Here is a 19,356-nt window from a genome sequence, read left to right on the forward strand (position 1 = left end):
TCAACTTCTCCCTACAACTGTCTCCTCCATTTTGTAAATCTGAACCTGTTATCACCTTAAACATGCAAAGCTTTGAAAACAATTTAAAATGTTTAGACTGTATCACCACTGACTCCACATGCCCCACTGTAGGCACACTTCCCCTTTTTCCACTGTTAAACTGTAAATTAACTTTAATAAAAGTTCTCACTTTGAAATGCAGAAGCTGGCTGTATAAGATTCCTTTATCCTCCTAATTTTCCAACCACAAAGTGTTCATTAGTGACCAAAAGTAATCCAAATTTGTACCAACTTAAACTATTTGGCTAACAGGAATTTGTCAAGTACACATATTGACTGAGGTAGCTAATAAAATCAGGGGGAGGAGAGAACCAAGAATGTTGACAAGGATTTAAATAACTAAAGCTGGAGATGGAAAACAGAAGTAAAATTGACCTGGAGAAATTAACCACTGATTTTGATGTAGCACAATAAAAATAACCTCTTCCTTGGTAGAGAACACTCATTTTCAACATGATGTCTTCCTATATTATCTGCTCCACAGACTGGAAAGGTAATGTCCCCATTTTACAGTGACAGCGGCCAAGACAACAGGACCATGATCTTGATTACTTCAGGCCTAAAACAACACACTCTTTAGCTGTTCTAGCTTTTTTTCTATAATATGTAGTGGTCTACCCTATCAGCTTCACAGAATGGTTGTGAGGGAACACATGTGACAATGCTTTGACTAGACAATTTATTATCAATCAGGAGAATGACAGGCATGGGAGTAGTGGGGTTTGAGTGTAGAAGTCACAGCTTGTATCCAGAAGTCAAAAGAATGATAATAAAAGAAAAATAATTTTTAAAAGACCTTATTTATTGTACCATTCTTTCGACTTTCTGTACATTTAGTTTCTTTTTCAAAATAAGAAGTTGGGAGAAAAATCAAATCTTAAATCCTTCATTTCGGGGGTCAGCAAACTGTGGCCCACTGGCTGTTTTTGTCGTCATACCGGAAAACAGCCGTGCTCATTGGTTTATGGACTGCCTACTATGGCTGTTGTGCTACAAAGGTAGAGTAGTTGCGTCTGGCTCTCAAAGCCTCCATATTTCCTATCTGCCCTTTACAGCAAAAGTTTGCTGACTCCTGTTTGTGGAAGGCTATCAGTAACCCTTTATATGCATACCGATAATAATGGGTTATCCTCTATGTTTGGTTCACTTGTTTCAAGAAGGAAAGAAATAAAGCATCCAAGGAAAATACATTTAACTTTTTATTATTTTAAAAATTCAACTTCAGTTAGATTAACAGACTAGATTAGAACCTCAAATGTATTTGATACAGTATATACTGGGTATCTAGTACTAAAAAGCCAGTTGGAATATAACCTACACAAACCAAAGGTGTGTACAAAATGGAAGTAATCATCAAGCAATAACTGTTTCCTTCCAACTGGTACTATCCGTGTTCTGTGGGGATTTATAGCTTCAAATTTAACACAGATGAAAAGCCCAAGTGGGACTGCTTTTCCGCATATACTGTTATCCTTCAAAACAGAATTCCATGTTCTTTGTTCCTTGCCTTAAGATCTTACTTTCAAATGACCTAAACTGAGGAACTGGGGCAAATACACAAAACTCTGCCTTGTCAATTACCTGCATGCCTAGCTCACCTATACTCATACATAAGCCGCTTCCATGACAGTTCCTCTATTCCCATTTCCTGATACAGTAAAATAAGAACTTAAGTTTTACTTTTGTCCTTGCACAATTCCATCTACAGCTCCCATAAGACTGTCAAATCAGACGGCTCTCAGAAGACACTCGTAAGAGAGAACTAGAGTTAGTCCTCATGCTGCATTTAAATCTTATAAAATTTCTACAGCTCTATGTTCGTTTTCTGATCTACCTTACCTCTAAATCTCATCTATTTCTGGACACACTTCCAAACAATCTTTATAAATTTTCACTTCTCCAATCTATTTAACATCTTGATTGCGAAAATACAGCTTCATAACCATGGAATTTTTATGAAGATATAAAACATTAATGAATACTTGCATTTTCATACGTCACTGCTCCTATTTATTACATGTTCCCATAAATCAATAGACTGAAGCACTAAGACATGCTGAAATCTAAACTTAAAACCCAGATGGAACTGCAGGGTATAAATTACAAATAGGTTTTTCTTTCCTAGAATTCATATACAGAAGCCCTTCAGTATGTAGCTTTTTCTGAACAAATTACATTAATACATTTATTTTCTTTTTAACATTTGTAAAAATCCAAGAAATCTTAAAGGAATATTATTTGCAAGACATTTGGCATAAGGTGGCTAGTAAACATTTAGGAAACAAAAGCTTTAACAAACTGAATACAATCTGTGGCTAAACCCTAAATAAAACGGGAGTTTGGAAGAACTGGAATTTGCAGCAACCACCTTTTGTAACCACTGTCAATGGAAAACACCCAATGGTACCATTCACTAAGTTGAGATATCAATCACAGTATAATAAATTCTAAGAGGATGGGGCTTGATTTGTCAAACACAGTACAATTTAGGAGCCCAACAGGATATACCAAACAATACTTTACATACCTCCAACTGTTCTATTTCCACCTTATCCTGGCCTTATATAAGGATAGATGAATAATGATGTTAATTACCACTGTAGCTAAATTTCAGAAGCATGCTTATAGATACAAGGAGAAAAGTTTACCCTTAGATTTTGATAGTGTTCAAAGTGTTGAGCAAACAAATGAAAGACAGATACACGGCATTAATGGAGTGTAAGAACCTCACCCTTTAATTAACTTAAATAATATTCTATTTCACTACTCTATAACCAAGAGCTAGGGAGCTAAACTGTTTATGGATTACATCTTCTTCAAGACAAACATATAGCCAGCCCCTCCATGAAGGCATAAACCAAAACAAATTTTCTAAAGGACTTTCAAGGCAATTTATATTCCTTTTAATGACATTCTTAATATATTTAGAAATTAGAAGATTATTTTTCACTGAAGATTCCAAAGAACTTGAAATAGGGCTCAATTTAGTAAAAAGAATTGGTATACCTGAAAGCAGCTAAAGCACTCATCTTCTTAAATCCCTACATCTTACCTGCAAGATTCATGAGAAACAAATTTCATTTTATTAAAACAAAAGCTTGCTGTCCAATTTATATTCCATCAGATAAGACTATACATTGTTGTAAGTAGTACATGTAGTAAAAACTTACATAAGCCATTAAATACTGACTTTCAGTTTCTTTTCTTATAAGATCTTCAAGGCAGGTGAGAAGGAAGAGAAAATGGAAGAACCGGTAGATTGTATTTAATATAACATTTTGGCTTGAAGAAGGATTTACCTACAGCCTCTGATCAAATTCCTGTTTGTTCAGGTCAGCCTTATGTACAGGTAAGAAATCAAACTTTTCACTCTTTATAGTCCTTACATACCACATTATAGGATGCAGAGTCAATTTATAGAAATATTTTGTAATGAAAACATCTTACGTAACTATAAATGGCATGAGTTTCACATTAAAGTTTAAATACAGCGGTTTTGAGTCTTTCTAAAAATACCAATATACAGTATTGTTTTAGGTGGTCATTTGCATAGCAAACTATTAAACTAGAAACTCAATGGTTCTAGGAAAACTTCACATTATGGATAGTTCCAGAAAGATGTATTCAAAATTAAAATCAATTCTCTTAGAAAACTGTAACCTTTATTTGCTCATCCAATAGTAAGCTAACCACTTTTACCCCATACTCACTTTACACAGTACATCAACCTGAACAGATTTTTGTGCCACAATTTAATTCAAAGGGCTTATGATTTACTTTATGACTATACTGGATGATTTAGGTGTAAGCAAGTTTGGGGATTTTAAACTGTGGGTCTCCTGTATTAGAAAAGCATAGTTTACAGTGTATTAAAAAATTGCATTCAGTAATATTGCCTTTTGAAAAGATATCTTCAAATTGCAAACACATCTATTTTCACAAAACAATTTGGTCAGGAAAGTTTATTTTAACACTCTAAAGCAGTAATGCTTTAGATGTTACTTAAGTGCCCCAGACAGGATTAACAAAATTAAATGTTTCTAAATTACAAATTTAGCTCCTGTAGGAGTCTCAGAAAAGAAACAGAAGAAAACAATCCCCCCTCCCAAAGGAAGTATGACACACACATTTTGAAGGAACCCCAATGTTTCATGCAGTGGTAGGCAAGATGTAAAAAGCCACCCAAATTCACACATTTCTACACCAATCATCATCAGAAAAAAGTACTCCGTAGTCAATCTGTACATCCAAATGCATTTGAGAATCTACACCTACGATACATTATTTAATGTTATATACATTTATTACCCACCCCGCTTGTTTTTAATAATTTCTTATGTAAAACCTTCATTCAAACCCAAAAAAGATGTAAGACTAACCTGGGGGAAGGAAAAAGATAATCACTTTAGACATTCAGTTAAAATGTAGTTTATCTAAATCTCAAAATGTTTAATAAAAACAAATATCTTCTCCATTTAACACTTTGCTTTCTAACTGTACAGTAAATTGCATTGTAGAGAGTACACCTCTATCTTCAGACTGTATCTTCTTTGGATGGAATTAAGAATGAACTGAAGTTTTAAGATAAATAAATGGGAAGTTGGTCCAACTAAGATGACAGCAGATATATTACATGCAGGATTTAATATTTCTTAATTTTCTCTTTTAAAAAAAATGATGCAGTTGAATTGAAGGGAAAAAAAACAGGTCAAAAAAGAACCCAGATTCAATATATAAAAATGTCCCACAACAGGTTGACGATGACAGTAAAAATAAGAGAAAAGAGTGATCTTTCTGGAACATCATTTTTCAATAATGTAGAAACACTAAGTGCCAGGAAGATTCTATTCATGTAATTTTAGCATCCAAGTTTCCCTCTATTTATTTTATTGGAACAAATGCTTTAAATAAACTATTTGTCCTCTTCACTGAAGAGAGCTGGTCTATTTCATCTTTAATAAGCTAGTTTTTGGGAAGATTAGCCATGTACTGTAGTAATGCCTACTGCATAAAATCCAAGCATTTGCTGTGAACAGTTGGAGAAAGCAGTCAGTAAGAACCTAGGATCAATGGAAACAGATGTTACGTTAAGCCATCCACGAAAGAGAGACCCACAAAGTACCCAGTGTGAAAGCCCAAATCTCTTCTTGCGCTTTTTTTGCTGTGCAAGTCCCACCCCATGAAAGAGAGATTGATCCGAAGTTCCAGGTTTTCTTGGGTCTCTAGTCAATTTTCACATTAGTATAGATTTTTCGGACAAAGGCACTTGTTCCCATGTAACCAATTGCTCCTGCAAAGATAAAAGAAGATGTTTTGAAGTAAATACATACAGAACAGTATCCACCACTTATAAATACTAAATGCTCTCTGCTCTGGAAAGTTAGTCTTTTTTCAAGATTACATCTTTATGTTAGTATTCACTCTGAATTTATTAAAGTTGTATCATTTGTTTTGCAAATCACCTGATACTGTTATACACCAAGTTAGACCTCATGTGATATTTTTAGAATTATCAGTTATTACATGTCTAATTAATAGCTATGAGTTAAAATACATCACTTATAAAGCAAGAATAATTTGATAAGGACAAAAATTTGTTAAATGTTTTAAAAAAGCATGTCTTTTTAAAATTTGAGCATATATTATCCTAGGTCATTTAAACCATTTTAACATGTTCCCCAAATCATATGACACCTAACAGAAGTTAAGAAGTGATGGGATTTTCTGAGGAAAGGACTAAGAACCATGGTTCAATGGTCCGAGATTCATATCAGAATAAAAGGGGGATAAAGTGGGAATATGAGTAAGACAAGATAGGTGGTACATGGAGATTCACTAAATATAGTGAATTCATTTATATATACGTGTATATATATGTGTGTGTGTATATGTGTATATATATATATGTGTGTGTGTATATACATATATATAATTGTCCCTCTTTTTGTATACATTTGAAAATTTCCCATAACTGAATACTAAATGTATTATTTTTTAAATTAATTCTTTTTAATGTTTATTTATTTTTGAGACAGAGGGAGAACACAAGCAAGGAAGGGCAGAAAGAGAGGGAGACAGAAGATCCAAAGTGGGCTCTGCACTGACAGCAGAGAGCCTGATGTGGAGCTCAAACTCACAAACTATGAGATCATGACCTGAGCCGAAGTCAGATGCTTAACCAACTGAGCCACCCAGGCATCCATCCCATTATATTAAAAGCATTCTTAAAACCCACCAAGTAACAAAGCAAACCTATTTCCAACTAATTTTGCAATTAATAGACATTTATTTTATAATATGAATTACAGTACACTTGAAAACAGTGATAATTCATTTTGAAATAGTTATAAAAGAAAAGTCCTTACAAAGTAAGGGAAAATATCTTTTTGCAAATATAAACCTGAATTCTTAAAACGTTAAAAATCTGTGAAGTTAATCACAAATTTAACTGGCATAATAGAACACTAGTCCAATAACCAAATCTAATATTCCAGACTTATAAAACATTGTTCCCCTCTGAGCAGAGATGTGCTTAAAAGCAAACTAGTATCAACCTAGAGAATCATTTTTCCTAATCTTATGAGAATCTCAAGAATAAACTTATAAAAATATGACTTTATAAAAAGGAAGATACTAAATATGCACTCTAGAAAAGAAAATGTCTTGAGAAGAGATACACTTTTAAACTTAATTTCCTTAAAACTAAAAATGCTATGCTCAAAATGTGAAAACTATAACATTAAGTCCTTTTTCTCCTGTTAAAAAAAAACAAACATTTCTTTCGATTACTGACTGCAAAAAAGCATTTTAGCAATATAACTTGATAAACATATATAATTTTTGTGTTATGATGACATTTTAACCAGCTGATCTGAACAGCTTCCCCTGCCCCCCAAAAAACAGATTAGCACTGAAGGCACACAAACCCATTAAAGAATAAATGCTGGGACACTGCCAGAACAGCAGGGAACTATAAATGTGCCCAGATTTTCAGCAACAAGATGAAATTTCAACAGGAAAAGCACTAAAAAACTAGCTAAATTCATTTTCTTTGTAAATGTCAAGATATTATCTCTCTAGGTTTTCCTAAGATCACATATAGGGGAAAGAAAAAAAAAACCCTTAACCCTCTGTATAATCCCATGATTCTACACATCATTGAATGAAAATAGTGATAATTTATTTTGTAGAATTTGGGGGATAAAGTGGGAAGATGAGTAAGATAAGACTGGCCATGAGTTGATAATTACTGATGTTGGGTGGTATGTGGGGATTCCCTATATATATATATATAAATAATTTTCCCTTTTTTGTATATATTTGAAAATTTCCCGTAACTACATACTAAATGTATTCTTGTTTTTTAATTAATTTTTTTAATGTTTATTTATTTTTGAGAGAGAGGGAGAGCACAATGCTGAATTGTGCATACTGGTGATAATCAAGAAAGATCTCAGATTAAATAAAGAGGGATTTGAGGAACAACATTCTGAAAGAAGGCAGGCTAATAATACTAAAGGAAACTTCTGATTGCCTAGAGATACACAAGGATGTTCCCATGTGATACATAGCTAGTTTTAACCTTCAGTTCCTTTCAGTTCAGTCATCTTTCCCTCAAAGTTGGTTAACTAATTAAGTATCACAAGGAAAGGTTATCACAGCAGCTTTAGTATGTGACCATAATATAAAGAACTGTCTCTCCTTCTGGCTTGTGGAGTTAGTTTTACTGCTTTACAGTCAATGTCATATGTGTTTGTGTGTGTGCGCGCGTGTGTCCATGATCACGTACATGATTATATAAAAATGGGACAGATTTTAGTTGACATGAAACATTTGTTTTTGTTCAAGGTGTATAATGTAGTGGTTTGATATGTGTGTATGTTGTAAAAAATAACCTCCACAATAAAATTTTTTTAAATTTTTTAATGTTTATTTATTATTTGAAAGAGAGAGACAAAGTGTGAGCAGAGGAGGGGCAGAGAGAGAGGGAGACAGAGAATCCAAAGCAGGCTCCAGGCTCTGAGCTGTTAGCACAGAGCCCAGTGCAGGACTTGGAACCCACAAATCATGAGATCGTGACCTGAGCCAAAGTCGGATGCTTAAGCGACTGAGCTACCCAGGCGCCCCACCTCCACAATAAATTTGATTAACATCCATCACCTCACATAATTATGATTTTTTTCTTGTGATGAGAGTTTTTAAGATCTAATCTCTTGGCACCTTTCAAAAATACACGACAGGATTGTTAACTTTAGTCACCATACATGCCCAGAACTTACTCATCTTATAACTGAAAGTCTGTACCTTTTGACCACCTCCGCCCATTTTGCCCATGCCCCTAATCCCCCTGCCTCTGTTAACCACCCATCTTTGGAATGGATTCTTTTGACGGAGGAAGAAAGCAATCTTGGCACACCAGAGGTCCACAAATGTCATACCAGAACCTAGCTTTTAACAAGATTATCATATCTTCCTTATTCTATTGCTTACTCTATAGCTAAGGGTGGAATTACCAAAAAAAAAAAAAAAAAGTCAATGGCAAATAAAAGAGAAAGGAGAAGGGTATGAATTATATAAACTATCTGGAAATGTTTCCACAGTGATTAGTCCTTAAGCCTGGCATCATTCCTTATGAGGTAAGTAGGGAATTAGCCTCATTTATCAAGTGAAAACCTGAACCAGAAAAAAAGTAAGTTACTTGTATGCGTTTTCCTTAAGGTACCACTGTTCATAAAATTGTTTGGAGGTAAAAACACAACATGTAGAAGCTTGAACAAACTACAGAAGCAGAGACACAATCCCAGAACAGAAGGAAGCCCAAGGATTTTTAGCTCTTGTCAATACAGTAACCACAGCAGCCACCACTCACTGAGCATCAGTCATCGACCTGTTTATCCACATCTAATCACTGAATCCTCATCACAACCCTTTGAGGTAGGTGTTGCTTTTGTTTTGCAAATGAAAACGCTGAGGAAGAAAGGTTAAATAATTTGTTCAGAGTAACATGGGTATTAAGAAGGGGCACCAGGATTTGCACCTAGGACTGACCCCCAAAAGCCCCAGCTCTTCCCACTCCCTGCCGTGTCTCAAACATAACAGGTTATCTCTTAATACTTGAGAGCAGACCTGCATTACACTTGTGCCTCACACATGATACTATTACAGATAACTACTCTGAAAGATATGCCCCTTTCACCAATGAGAACATGAGATTTACAGACCTCCATATGACTTCCCCTGGCCACAAAAAAAGCAGCATGGAAAATTCATCTGGGTCTCTCAGGCTCTCAAGTCCATTCCTTTTCTATTTATCATGCTACTTCCAAAAGTTCTTTATTTTCTAGAGCTGTTTCACACATGCTAGAGACTCTATCATATGGTAATAACTATTACTTCTATTTAATGGAAGATTGTGACAGACCCAAAAAACAGTGGTATTATCCTCATTTTACACAGTTTGGAGAGCTTGCAGAATTGGATCAAGGTACAGAACATACCGGGCACAGCCAGAACTTAAGCCTAGTCTGCAGACTCCCAAGTTGTGTACTTATAACCCAGATACTACCTCCTGGACCCTGTATCTCCATGAATAGTCCTAGAAACTTCCAAACATTCAGTCAACACCTTAATGTGTTCACGTCATAATCTTTTCCAATGAGCCTAAGTTAAAAAAATACCAAACTTCAATGTGAACAAGAAACTGTGGTACAGAAAACAGTGCTATACAGAATTATTACGAATAAAATATCAAAAAATAATCAATGATGAATTTTTGAGGAATAGTCAAAAGGGAATCAGTGACAAGTTTTTTAGGAATAGTCAAAAGGGCTGAAATCAGATTCTTGAGTCTACTTTGTTGTTCCTGATCACGCAAAAGAATGTAATTTCTTAATATCCAATTACTGCATTTTTCTGATTCTAAAAATCTCAAAAATTTACTCATGATATTGCAAAAACTTCAGAACTTACCACACATTATCCCCAAGGCTGTGCTAAATACCGCCATATATCCAAAGTAAAACGATGTCTGAAATAAGCCATACATCCTAAAATGAAACAAAAAATATATATATAGTATATCCACTTTTACTTTCAACACAGGACCTTAAATTCTACTACTTATTTAATTGTTTTTGAGTTGAAGTATAGTTAGTTGACACACAATGTTACATTAGTTGCAGGCGTACACACAGTGATTCAACAAGTTCACGCGTTATCCTGTGTTCACAAGTATGGCTACCATCTGTTACCACACGACGCTATTACACTACCATTGACTATACTCCCTATACCCGACCTTTTGTTCTTACATTCTAGTATTTAAACGACAGCTTTAGTTTCCTAAACACAAAATGAGAAAAATGTCTCCACTTACTTTGTTTTGAAAAAATAGTAGTAAAAGGAATACATGTAAACATAGATTGCAGTTGATGCAGCAGAGAGAAAACTTGTCCATTGCCTGAAAAAAAGAGGTGACTCTTTTGAATGAATGGCACTGAAACAGATTTTAAAGCAAAGAATTTTATAAGAACATTCTCTAAAATTCTGTATGTTTAAAAACAAATGCATATAGATGGCATTTAAATATATCATCAAGGAGAAAGCCTAAGAAATGGGAGAGACTCTGAATTCTGTCAGATTCCCTATTATAAATGACCTTAAATAAACCACTTCCTTTTCAGAACTGTCTTCTTTTGTTTAAAATAGAGCAATGCTTCCTCATAATGTTCTTTCCACATCAAGTACTTTGTGAAAATAAGTAAAAGAGTGACCATTATGAGCACAAAAACTTTTTTTGGCTAATACTACTTTTCCTCTAAAATCTTCATCATTTTTACATGAAAATTTCTTATACTATCTTAGGTAGCAAAATTTCTATACAGATCTTTTACTCTACCTGATACACGTCAGATGGCATCTTATTTAAAAATATTATCGGCCCCTGAGGTTCTTCCCAGATAGAAGTACTTACCACCTGTAATCCTCTGCATTTAGTAGAAAGTATGTGCACACGATGGTCACACAGACGGTCACAATGCACAGGATGACCAGCACCAGCATCATGAAGCCATAGACATAATAGATCTTATATGCCCAGAAAGATGTGAAGATGAAATACCTACATAAAATGCAATAAAGACAGTTTTGTCTTTATTTTTGAAGCTCACCCCTTTGCTAAGCCTCACATCTCAGTTCTCACTGTCATCTAACTTACATCTCAATTATTTTTTTTAAATGTTTATTTACTTTGAGAGAGAGAGAGAGAGAGAGAGAGAACACAAGTGGGGGAGGACCCGAGAGAGACAGGAAGAGAGAGAATCCCAGTCTCTGCACTGTCAGCACAGAGCCCAACGTGGACTTGATCTCACAAACTGTGAGATCATTGCCTGAGCTGGAATCAAGAGTTGGACGCTTAACCGACTGAGCCACGCAGGTGCCCCTCCGTTATTTCCTTTCAAGTAACTTCCAACAGTTTGTCTTACCCTTTTTCATCTGTTCAATCCTCCAAATATCTCTCAAAAATATTTTTTTGGATAATCTTCCAAGAACAGATTTTTTAGTAGGGCATCCATCTCTAAGCAAACTGAATACATTAGAAGCTTAAAGGAGTAAAATATGGCAAAGAAAAATGAACACAGCTAAAAATTCCTATCTGTCGAATAAAGGCAATTCTCTCATTCTTTCATTTTTTTTCTAGATGCAACACTATTCTAATAGTGTAATTTATATTTTATAAACACCCTACTAAATTTTTTAAAGTAGGTTTGATAGAGTAATAATGTATAAAATCAGGAAAATAAAAATAATCAGAAAAAAGAAAGCTCAATGAAGCTTCCTGCTATTTTTGGAGGACAGCAAGAGAAAGGGCATTAACATTTTACATGAAGAAAAAGACCCTTCACTCTAATTCCATTCCCCAAGTCATCGTTAGAAAAGGAGGCTTTAGCCTCTTTTCTTTTTCTTATTCTCTCTGTTTAGCTCACTTATTTGTCACTCATGCTTCCAATAGATATTTGAAGGCCCTACCACAAGAAGCAGCGAGAACAGAACTATGAAGATGACAGTCTCTACCCTCAAGGACACTACTGTAAAGTGGGGAACACCAGTAAGGAGGCAGTCCTGATGCACCACGTGCTTTACCAATGCAACCTAAGAGGGGCATCTTGCCAGTTCCGTTAGGTGGGACTCTGGGGAGGAGTAATGAGAATAATAAATGAGGCATATGGGGGTAAGGGGAGCCAGAAGAATGTTGCAGAAATAGGAAGAGCAAAGGCAAAGCTTACAAACGAGGGAATTCACTGTATTTAGAAAAGCTCAAAGTAACTGAGTATGGCTAGAACTTCAAATGAAGGGGTGAGAGCTAAGAGATGAGGCTGGAGAAGTGAATGAGGCTGTATTACAAAGGTCCTTACTGGCTATGTTCTAGCATTTGGGGGACCTTACCTCAGTGAAAATGAAAAGTCTTTAGCAAAGAAGTGACGTGATCAGACTGACACCTTAAGAAGATCACTGTGGCTGCCAAGAGGAGAACGCATGAGGGTCGTCAAAACAGAGAACTTAAGGATACAGCAGAGAGGCTGTCTAATGGAACAAAGCAGGAAGAGAGGTGATCCAGAAGGTACTGGGAACAGGGGTAGGAGGCAAAAATAGAGGTCAAGTCGGGGTGAGGACACAAAGCAGTGTATCAGCTAGAAGTATAGAAGAGGTTCCTGAACTGGCTTTATTAAACCACAAGCTAGAGTGATGTGCACTCCAGTTCCTCTAAGGTACTGACTCATGCCCACAGCACACTCACAGCTGGCAGGTGACCAGCACAGGTGACCCAAATCTATGTCAACTGTACTTGTTAGTATAATCAGATAACTTAATTGAATGTTACATACACCAATAAATATGACAGCAAAAAGGATGCATGATTTCAATGAACATTATGTGAATGTTTTGGAGAAATTCAATAAGGTGAGTCACTTAAAAAACAACAACATGAAATTAGGTGTGGGCGAGATAGCTACTAAAGTCTGGGAGGGAAATGTACAAATCTAGAGAGATTTTGCACTTAGAATGGTTGAGACAGGTCTTTACGTTCTTGTCCCCACTTTTAAAAGGCTGGAAACACAGAAGATGCATTATGAATGTCAAAGGGAAAATGACGAAACATCGACTAGATATAAATCAAAGACTCTGGTTCTGTATTTTTAAAAAATGAGTGAAAGATGTACCTTCAGTTGTTTTAAGTTAAAATAAAATGTTATGTATGGATCTTTTTTTAATAAGCCTTACATGAGCCAACTTTCAATTAACCAATTATCTGATCCAATCCTGTCTGTTAAGGAGGTGTCCACTGTACAGGAGACAATCAGTAGTGGCAGATTTGGAAAAGTATAAGGGAATTCTGTGCAGTCACAGTGACTGGCATTTCGTGGGCAAGAGCCTGAGGTGTATGACTGCAGTCCCTGAGAAAGTCCCACACAAAGAACTATCCTGCCTAAATAAAAATGCCAGAGCATTCCCAACAAGCAACACCAGAACACAAGCTGAGAAAAGACTTCTATTTTGCAGTGGTGACCAAGGATGCAGGTACGAAGCACAGTAACTGTGCACAAGGTGGCAAACCTTCGACCCCTAAACACTTACACATTTTCCAGCACTCCTGCAGGCCTCTGTGGAAGAAGACTGGGAATAACTACGTACCTGAAGACATCAAGATCTACTAGACTGACTGGCGGGTAATGTTTTACTAGTTCCCTGGACCCTCAAAAATACTTCAAAAATATAATAAAACCCAGCAATTCCTTATATCATGCATGTGATCAAAGGCTAGTCTAGTACTCTTTGGCATGCATCCTGTGATTTCTAAGATCTCTTGTTAGGTAAGAAGGGTCTAGAACACAACACAAAAACGTATAAACTTCACCTGAATATTTGAAATCACAGGAGGAAATACTTTCAGATACATAATGTTAGATCCCTTTCTGGGAGCCATGAAATTAACAGACTAACTCTATTAGATGCCTTCCTGATGATTCTACACCTACCCTAACTCCTACATTCTCTTATTAAAATTACATCCCTCAAAACATAAATGCATTGCCACAACTTACATTTCAATAAAGATTGAGCCAAAAGGTAAAATTCCTCCCAGGCAAACAATAACTGCAGGCTCCATGAACCTGGAAAATATCAACATTAGCAATAAACTTCTAGTGTGATTTTCACATTACATTATATAAATCCAGATAACAGAAAGCAGAAACTTGGCACTTAAAAAATAATCTAAGGAATAGAAATAAACCAGTAAAAAGAAAAAACAAAATTTCAAAGAGGCATGACATAGAGGTAGGACTTCAAATTAGCCATAGGTTATAGTCAAAATTCTTTCCGGTAATAAAGGTCAAGATACGAATTCAGGGAATACAAATTCTTGCTACCAACAGAACTCAGGAAAAACTCTCTTAAGTGTTTGCTCCTATTCTGTCTGCATCTCTCAATAACTTCTAAAAATTTCACAGGCATTTATTTATAGAAAGCCATAGGGAAAGAAAAGTCTTGAGACCCTTCTGTGAAATAATGTTTCCCAAATTGTAGCCTTGCCATCTCTTTGCTCATGCATTCCTTGGGTTGGCGATTCCCTTCCTTGTGAATTATACAATTACGGTATTGTGAGTCTTGAGTTATAATGGAGCCAAGAATGGATAAAAAATTAAATCCAAACCTCATTCATTCACTCAACAAACACATACTGATGCAACTGGTAATTCTTCACCTGGAATGCCTTCCCTCGTCACACTTCTTCTCCCGCATGCACTAGCTCGAGTGTTCTCCCCATAAAGCCCTTCCCCAATCTCCCAGAAAGAGGTGGGTTTTTTCCCTGTACTTGTACTGCCTCGTGAACATAACTCTGGCAGCACTTACCTCACACTATGTGGAACTGCAATCATATACATATCATACCTCACTAGATTAGTGCTATGCTAACTCTGGCAGGCAGAAGCTATTCATCTAGGTATTCCCAGCATCCGGCACAGTATCTGGCATATAAAAAATACTAAACTACTATCTCTGGGATAAACAAACTAAAAAGATGAGAAGAAATCAGTATGTGAAAGCTGGAAAAAAAAAAAACACCTTAAAAAACATTTAATCTAGTCTTCTTTCCTCCTTTTATAGGAATCCAAGACCCACAGAGGTTAAAAAACGATCTTCCCAAGATAACAAGTCACTGAGAGCCAGATCTAGTATTCAGATTTAGTGCCCATGTAACTTTATAAAGAAAATAAAGATACACACGAGCCTTCCTCCACCTGTGACCCAGGGTGTGCAAGGTCACGTGTTGTTCCTTCCTCTCCTTCACCAGTCCTAGTGACCTAGAGTCTAACCTTGATTTGAAAAAGAAAACGGACTTTAAAAAACAAAGCACGAAAGTTCTCATAATCACGATCTAAGGAAAAAAAAGAACATGGACAATCCTAACACTCTAACAGGTCACCCTCCCTTATAGGTGCTGTTTTATTCGGCCTCCATTTCAATGTCTATATACCTCCAAGTCTACAGAAGATTGTATATGTAAGTCTCTGACTATAAATTATGTCTATAATGAGGCAAACTACCTAGGAACAGAGGCTTTTCAATGTGTGAACAGACAGAGTCTACTGTGCAGTTCTTTCTTATGCGATGGAGAATGTGACAGGTGTCCATACAGCAAGACTGCTCTACTTTTGTCTGCTAGTAACAATCAGGAAATGAAGAATGCAGAATAGCATAAATCAGCACTGAAACATCCAATTTGCTAATTTCAAAAGGCAAAATATTTAGTTTTTTTCCAATGTGAATTACAAAAATTAGAAATATAACATAACTAATGACATCCCATTTTATGTCCAAAATTTGAAAAAAAAATACAAATTATCTCAAATTAAAAATCCATTAAGAATCGTAATTTCAAAGTTGACTGGTCAAATAAACTGTAAACTATGTTTACATTACTGCAGCTAAAGAATCCCTTCAGTTGTTTAACAAATACTCATCATCCTTTGTCAAGATTAATCTTGAATTCTGGGAGTTCTTAAGAACCCATTTTAGCCATAAAACAGAATGTATTTGAGAGATTCTATACTATCCCAGAAGTGAAGATAAAGAACATTAAGTCAGTAAATTATAACTGGTCTTAATCCTAATTCATCTTTCAACTGGTACAATGTATGTGGCTACAAATGTGTGTATTATTTAGAATAACAAAATATCTGGAAAGGAAAATGAAATTGTAAGCCAAGGGTTGGCAAACTTCTTCTGTGAAGTTTCAGACAGTAAATATTTCAGGTTTTGCAGGTGACAGGGTCTCACTCTCTGATGCTGCAGTGTAAAAGCAGTCCTAGATCTGCGAATGAACAGGCATAGGTATGTTCCAACAAAACTGTACTCATAAAAATAGGCAGCAGGTCAATTCTGGCCTGTATACTACAGTAAATAAAACTGTTACAGCTCTAGTTCCTACCCACCTCTAAGCACCAGTGTACTTATCAAAGCATTTAAATTTATCTGTAAATGGCACCGATATTCAGAAAGTGAAATAAGGATATAATTGATTACTACTGCGAACAATATAGGTTGAAGGAAAAAGTTAAAAAGACAAATTCTTAAGACAGTCATTCTTATAAATGCATGCCAATTCAAAAAGTTATATATATAGAATAGCCTTACGAATTTCTATATTGTGAGAGACAATGATATAAGATTTAGCATTCTCTTTACCATTTTTTCTCCGGTATGGGACGAGGCACAGCATTGACACGACAAGGAAAGTTGGGCTGACCTGACAGATTTCGGCCAAGTATTGTACCAACAAGATTTAGAGGAAGAATAACGAAAAAACAGATGCAACAAACAGCCACCTGTAAATTAAATTAAAATGTGTGTGATTACTCAGAAGAACATTTATAAAAATAAAGGGGACACCTAAAAATTTAAACACAATTTGACCACAAAATAAAACGTTCAAGTTCAATACAGGTTAAAATTGCTTAAGATATATACAAACGAAAAGAGGTGAAGAATGTGCATTGAAACAGCAGAACTGAACTAAATACAAGCTGAACGGTTTCCCGCCTACTGCAGCTGCTCACATTCCCCACCCTCCCATCTGGTGTCTGCTGCAGCCTTTTCCTCTCTTGATTTCACCTTTAGCTGTCATGCTTCTAACATATCCTTTACCTACTGTCACTATAACCAACTTATGTTATTGAGCTCCTAATACACACAAGGAGCTTTACATGTTATTTCCCTATGTCACAGATGAAGAAAATGAGACTTAGAGAGGCTAAGTAACTTCCCACGCCCACACAGCTGGGAGGTGGCCAGACCACCATTTCGGTTCAGTCTCAGACACCATCCATGACCGTTTCCATTTCACACCGCCTTAGGATCGATCTTAACAGAAGCGGATCTCTATTTACTATCTATGGGTCATTACTAAAATGGCATGAACATTTTTCTGCCCATCAGTGGTTCAAAGTCCAAAGTTGCAGGGAAGACCATATGAGATTCCAGAACCAAAGCAGTCAGGAAAATAATTATTTCTGTGCTTTTCTTCTTTATATAAATCTGGGTACTCAAGGACTCACTCAAGCTCTTTTCCAGCCAGCATCTGGTTAAAACCACTTCATTATGAATTCCTACAAAATGGAAGACTGAACTGCGTCTAAGATCTCTTCCAATTATACATTTTAGGTTTCTAATAAAAAGTAAAAGTGAAAGAAAAGATGAATAAAAATTGTGAAGAAACGAACAATGAAGAGGTGGAGGATAGAAAATCCACAGTTACCACACGAGGGGTCTATCTTTAAGCAACATGAGTGCAAACCACATCACTCTACCCACGCGCGCACGCGTGTGTGTGTGTTTTATTTTATTATTTTTTTTTAATTTTTTTTTCAACGTTTATTTATTTTTGGGACAGAGAGAGACAGAGCATGAACGGGGGAGGGGCAGAGAGAGAGGGAGACACAGAATCAGAAACAGGCTCCAGGCTCTGAGCCATCAGCCCAGAGCGTGACGTGGGGCTCGAACTCATGGACCGTGAGATCGTGACCTGGCTGAAGTCGGACGCTTAACCGACTGCGCCACCCAGGCGCCCCTGTGTGTGTGTTTTAAATAAATCAAAGGGCAGAATCACATCCCTTCCAGGTAAAACTTGTATAAATGTATGAAAGTTACGAAAGTCCTGGAATTCTATTTTAAAGATCAGGCTTAGGAACTCAAATTATTGGTATCTCAATTTGGACCTATTAGTAATATGAATTTATGCTCATATAACAAGAATATGTGAAACATGAAAAATAAGGTTATATTAGAAAACATTGCAAATTATACATTGTCTCATACATATCTGGGAGGATGAAATTTTGTTGTTTATTTTTGGGAGAGAAAGAGAGCATGAGCGGGGGAGAGGCAGAGAGAGAGGAGGTGGAGATCCCCAGCAGGTTCTGTACTGTCAGCACAAACGAACCAGATCGTGACCTGAGCCAAAATCCAGAGTCGGACACTTAAACCAACTGAGCCACCCAGGAGCCCCTGGGGGTATGAATTCAGTCTCAATTGTTGCTGTTGACTGCTTTCTTAATTATTCATTTGCTATCATTAAGTATACAGGACTCATAAATGTTAATATACTGTAGTAGAGACCTATGTATTTTCCTCTTATTTTCCCAGGAGTGTTAATTTCAAATAAGAATTGAAGAGAAGCTGAAGAAAATAATTCCTTTGAGGAATGACATGCTCTAGGACAGTGGTTTTCAAACTATTGCACAGAACCCTCAGGTCTTGCTGAAGAGCTTCAGGAATTCCACAAGCATTTAATTTGACTATCCTTTGAAAACAGTGTTTAAAATATTCTGAAGTATAGGGCTGCTTGGGTGGCTCAGTCAGTTAACTCTTGGTTTGGACTCGGGTCATGAGCTCATGGTTTATGAGACTGAGCCCCATGTAGGGCTCCTGCACTCACAGCACAGAGCCTGCTTGGGATTCTCTCCCTCTCTCCCTGCTCCTCCCTTGCTCGTGCACTCTCTCAAAACAAATAAATAAACTTGAAAAAAAAATAAAAAGCAAAATATCTTGAAGTATGATTAAAAAAAATAGATTCAGAGGAGTTCTGTGTCAAACATTAATACACTGAGGCTATCATAACCAGATTAACTCATTTTCATGCAAACCTGAGAACAGTTTCTCCTGATGTGTCTATATTTGGATTTCTCGTAAATGTGTTATTGATTAGGAAGGTTTGTAATGCTACACTGGTCTTTT

At 36.2% G+C, this 19,356-nt stretch overlaps 1 protein-coding gene across 1 annotated transcript in view; it reads right to left on the reverse strand.

The window, feature by feature from the left end:
* Nucleotides 1–1,246: 1,246 nt before the first annotated feature.
* TM9SF3 (transmembrane 9 superfamily member 3) overlaps nucleotides 1,247–19,356 on the reverse strand; it is a 70,215-nt gene continuing 52,105 nt past the window's right edge. Inside the window, exons 10-15 of the mRNA XM_040486022.1 lie at nucleotides 16,810–16,949; nucleotides 14,163–14,231; nucleotides 11,033–11,179; nucleotides 10,436–10,519; nucleotides 10,030–10,106; nucleotides 1,247–5,350 (exon numbers count right to left, since the gene is read on the reverse strand). Coding sequence (XP_040341956.1) covers nucleotides 5,283–5,350; nucleotides 10,030–10,106; nucleotides 10,436–10,519; nucleotides 11,033–11,179; nucleotides 14,163–14,231; nucleotides 16,810–16,949 — 585 coding nt within the window. The 3' untranslated portion in view covers nucleotides 1,247–5,282. The remainder of the gene's footprint in view (nucleotides 5,351–10,029; nucleotides 10,107–10,435; nucleotides 10,520–11,032; nucleotides 11,180–14,162; nucleotides 14,232–16,809; nucleotides 16,950–19,356) is intronic.

The sequence above is a fragment of the Herpailurus yagouaroundi genome, unplaced genomic scaffold (genome assembly GCF_014898765.1).
Source record: "Herpailurus yagouaroundi ecotype Mexico unplaced genomic scaffold, PumYag 163, whole genome shotgun sequence".
NCBI classification, from domain to species: Eukaryota; Metazoa; Chordata; class Mammalia; order Carnivora; family Felidae; genus Herpailurus; species Herpailurus yagouaroundi.